Below are 4,278 nucleotides of genomic sequence, written 5' to 3'. Positions count from 1 at the left end.
AGCCTACTTACCAGACATCAGACAAGAGTGAGACATTTAAGGGAGGAAACCTCTATATTTTAATCTGAGCTTTTCATATAGTTTCATAGGAAGCATCTAATTCAGAAGAAAAAAAGAAGGTGGCTTTGCTACCTCTAATTTGTGTTGCCTAAAGGCTGTCATCCTGTCTCTTTAATTGTAAACATCTAACCAGGGGCCGGAGTCTGACCCTAAGAGTCCAAGATGTGTAGGCTCATGAGATTTGAGGCAGGAGAAATGTTTTATTTGCTTATTTCCCTCAACGGTACAGATCAGGGGTTGGCAAACATTTTCTATAAAGGGTCAGACAGTAATTTCAGGCCACATGGTCTCTGTCAAAACCACTCATCTCTGCCATGGTAGCATGGAAATAGCCATAGCCCACACACAAACAAATAGCATAGCTGCGTTCTAATAACCTTAATTTATGGGGCACCTGGGTGGCTCAGTTGTTAAGCGTCTGCCTTCGGCTCAGGTCATGATCCCAGGGTCCTGGGATTGAGCCCCGCATCAGGCTCCCTGCTCAGCGGGAAGTCTGCTTCTCCCTCTCCCACTCCCCCTGCTTGTGTTCCCTCTCCCGCTGTGTCTCTGTCAAATAAAATCTTAAAAAAAAAAAAAAAACTCTAACTTTTGGGTCAAATTCTAGCTGCCTGTTTTTGTAAATTAGAGTTTGCTGAACTCTGGTGTACATAAATTAAGCTAGCAAAAGTTAAACTGTGTTTTTAGTTTCAAAAAAACAGATTTTCCTATTTTGTAAATTGCCAGTTTTACTGAGTGGTTTTCTTTCTATTGATAAGATAAAGATGTTACAAGTGACCAAAGTGGTAAAGAGGACTGCTTCTACATGCTACCTGATCAAAATGAAACTTTTCTTTTCACAGATAAACACTACAGGTAAAGACTGGTAAAAAGAAACACATTTCTGAAGTGCCTGGAAAGGAAAAGCACTGGTCAGTATCACGTGGACAAGTTCAGTGTTTTCCAAAGATGCTGTTGAAGTAGTCTTTGCTACTGCTTTTCTTCAAAGTTCTTCATAACATGGGCTGCATGAAATCAAAGCAAACTTTCCCATTTCCTACCACATTTGAGAGTGAGAAGCGACATGCAAGTGAAGAAAGCTTTATGTCTGAAGAGCGATTTCTACCTAGGATGCCTTCTCCAGTTAATGTCGAAGAGGAAGTGAAAGAACCACCAGGGCCTGAAATGGTAGTCTTAGAATTTGCACACCGCCTATCCCAGGAAATCTTGAGTGATGCCTTGCAGCAGTGGGCAGGCAATAACATCAAGTACAATGACATCCCATACATTGAGAGCGAGGGGCCTTGATGCCATAGGATGATGATAACTTTCTTGAACTGTGGATAAAGTTGGTGCTAGTTTAAACACATGAAATTATAGCAAAAACTGGTGTGAATAAATACAAATAACTCCATCTGGATGTAAAAAATGTCTGTAAGAGTATAGGAGTATCTAAAATGAAATGTTAAGCACTTTTATGTTAATAGCAATTTCTATCTGCTTGGTCTTGGGATTTGAGTCATTTAGAGGGCTAAATATAGGTCCTGCACCCCAGTAATCAGCGGTATGTCGTACCACTTTCTTCCTGAGGCACTAGTAGTATCACCAAAGAAATCAAATGGTTATTTTAAAGACACTCCTTTTAAAATAACTATTTGTTAATTTACACACAGAAACAAGTTATGAAAAGGATTTTTCAGATGCCTTGGCAAGGAAATGGCACTGAAGCCACAGTAATTAATAGTGGGTTGTTTGTCAAAACCATTTGTGTTAAGGATCCCTACTTAACACAAATGATCAAGCAGTAGAAAGCACCCCTTGTAGAAGTAGTCCATCTTGAAACCTGTCCTTAACTACTACCTTGAACCTCAGGGCCCTAACTAACCACAGCTGTTATTGGATGACTCAAGACTTTGCACATAAGGCATCTGAACAGGATACAATTTACAGAAGTCATGACATTAATGTTTATGGCACTGAATTAAGCAGCCCAGTGATAAAACAAGAATTTTTACAAACAGCAATCCAGTAAGTTTTAAAATAACAGAAGCCCTAGTCAAGGTAGAAAGCAGAACCTGTTTGCAGTGCTGCGTGTATATGAAATTTTACTGTCTCAGATGTAGAGGGTCGGTATAATGGGCACTCATTCCCATTTTTATTCTTGACTAGTGGGGCAGTCTATGCATGAGGCTATACCATTGCATTACAAAACAGAAGATCAAACACTCCTCCAAAGAGAGTACTCATGTATTTTTTTTTATGGTAACAACGCACATAAGGCATTTACAGCCGTATTTTCTTAAATTTGGCTACCTTTTTGGGGAAGTGTTTTTTTTTTTTCCCCCAAGAATCAAGTACTGTTTAAAATCAATGGTAACAGAGAATTTGGGAGTGAAGAAGATACTGAGAAAACATAACCTGTAGAAAAATTGGGACTCAGTCTCTACAATGGTCTTTTCATCCAGAATTGCTACACACTGAGTTTAGTTGGAAAGGGAATTATTTAAGTCTGTGTGCATTAAATTCTATTAAGATTCAACAGACCCTTGTCACTGACGAAGGCAGAAAGACTTGACCTCTTTAATGAGATAAATATATATTTGGCCTTATAAGCAGGCAGAAATGCTACCTCTAATTTTAACGACTATACTTTGAAACCTGCAAATAGAGTGAATTCTCCCAATTGCATGGACATGCCATCTTTCAGTTGCCTTTGGACACCTAGTCATTCAACTTTCATTTCCCCTAGTCCCAAGATTTGAACTGTCCTGTTGTGCTTGCAATCTAGAAACTTACAAAGTACAAAAACCACCACCCCTAAGGATCTGAAGTTCTAAGGCTAAGGAACAAAAGTCTTCTGAAAATGCAAAACACCTTTCAAGCTCATGAAGAAAAATTTAGGTTTTTGAGTATACTAATGACTCAGACAAAAGCCTAGACGTTGCCATTTTTCATTTTCTATCTCACATCAGGCCACTTTTGCTGCAAAGTCATTTACTATTTAAAAGATATATTATGGTGAGAACACAAAAGCCATAGCCACACTAAATTTTTCAGCATACACAGGGATGTAGACTGTTGAGTTTTCTTATAAATATTTAACCTCAGGTTCTGTGCCTGGGCCCCTATTTCCCAGGAGTGTAGCAGGGATGCCTGCCAGATCCACATCCCACTAGAAATCTCATCTCTGTTGCCACTCTGACAGTATGGTTTTGTCACCAAGCATCAACCCCTTGCTCCTGAATCATTTTAACAGAGTATAAGATCTTACAACATAGAATTATCTTGGAAATATGCGCTGTATTATATCAAACCAAATCAGTGAGTTAGTCAATAAACCAAGTTGGAGGCAGGCAGGAAAAAGCACCGGATAAACAAATTTGTGCTGCATGTGCTAATCATCAAGATATAGTTTGGCCTTGATGACAAAACAGATGAGAACATCTTTGATAGGATAACTTCTTTCATACCTTCATATCTAAATACTGGATTTACTTCATTTTGAACTTTCACAAACAGTAAAAGAATGGAAGATCTATTTGAGAAGGAAGGAACATATAAAACAGAAGACAAAGAATTATTAGCTACCGGAAAGGGAAACATTTGTTCCAACTTACACATCACAAACACAGATGAAATAATAGTGGCCAAATTATACGGGAAAGGAAACCAGGGGAAAAAAGGGCCCAAGAAACAGCACTCACATCAGGCTCCATCAGAGGACACACTGCAAAAACAAGTCTCCAGTGTTCTCGACTAAGGGAAGGGGCACAGTAGCAAGTTCCTTTCTTTACCACACGGACATGTGCCCAACCACTGAATCTTTTCCCTTGAGAACATCCAGGATAGAGGCAGATGAGCTGCCACCCATGTGACAAGGAACCTCAGATGGCAACTGTAAACGCAGATTACCAGAGAAGTGTGAACCCCACAACCGTGCTTCACTGCTCCCTTTGCCAGGTAAAGGTCTCTTGTGTGCTCTTACCTTTCAGTTGCAAAGCCTCTGATCCCAGAGTTCTCAATTTTCAGTTGCCTTATCTGTTCTTTGCAAATGACCTGTGGTCATTAGCACTCAAAGCACAATTTAAGGGGATAAAAATGATCTTAGTTCCAGAGGAATAATTTGTGTCAAATTGCCTTGTTAGTATTAAAAACAGACACATTGAATGAAGGAGACAGCATGACACTCATATCCTACTTAATATCACTGGAATTTTATGAGAAGAGGGAACTATACTTTTT

General features: G+C 39.3%; 1 protein-coding gene across 1 annotated transcript; it reads left to right on the top strand.

Moving 5' to 3' along the window:
• The first annotated feature begins 1,056 nt into the window (after positions 1-1,056).
• On the top strand, positions 1,057-1,344 carry AKAP19 (A-kinase anchoring protein 19). The gene has a single exon (XM_088022081.1). The coding sequence runs from the start codon at positions 1,057-1,059 to the stop codon at positions 1,342-1,344; it is 288 nt and encodes a 95-aa protein (XP_087878207.1).
• The last annotated feature ends 2,934 nt before the right edge of the window (positions 1,345-4,278 follow it).

This window comes from Eumetopias jubatus, unplaced genomic scaffold, assembly GCF_037043125.1.
Source record: "Eumetopias jubatus isolate StellerSeaLion01/CBP00866 unplaced genomic scaffold, mEumJub1_p1.0 scaffold_3, whole genome shotgun sequence".
Taxonomy (NCBI): Eukaryota; Metazoa; Chordata; class Mammalia; order Carnivora; family Otariidae; genus Eumetopias; species Eumetopias jubatus.
Note: the sequence above shows the minus strand (reverse complement) of the source record. Positions and strands in the feature narration are given on the sequence as shown.

Excerpts from the sequence above, each read along its gene's own strand:
- AKAP19 (XM_088022081.1), top strand. The coding sequence starts at position 1,057 with ATGGGCTGCATGAAATCAAAGCAAACTTTCCCATTTCCTACCACATTT.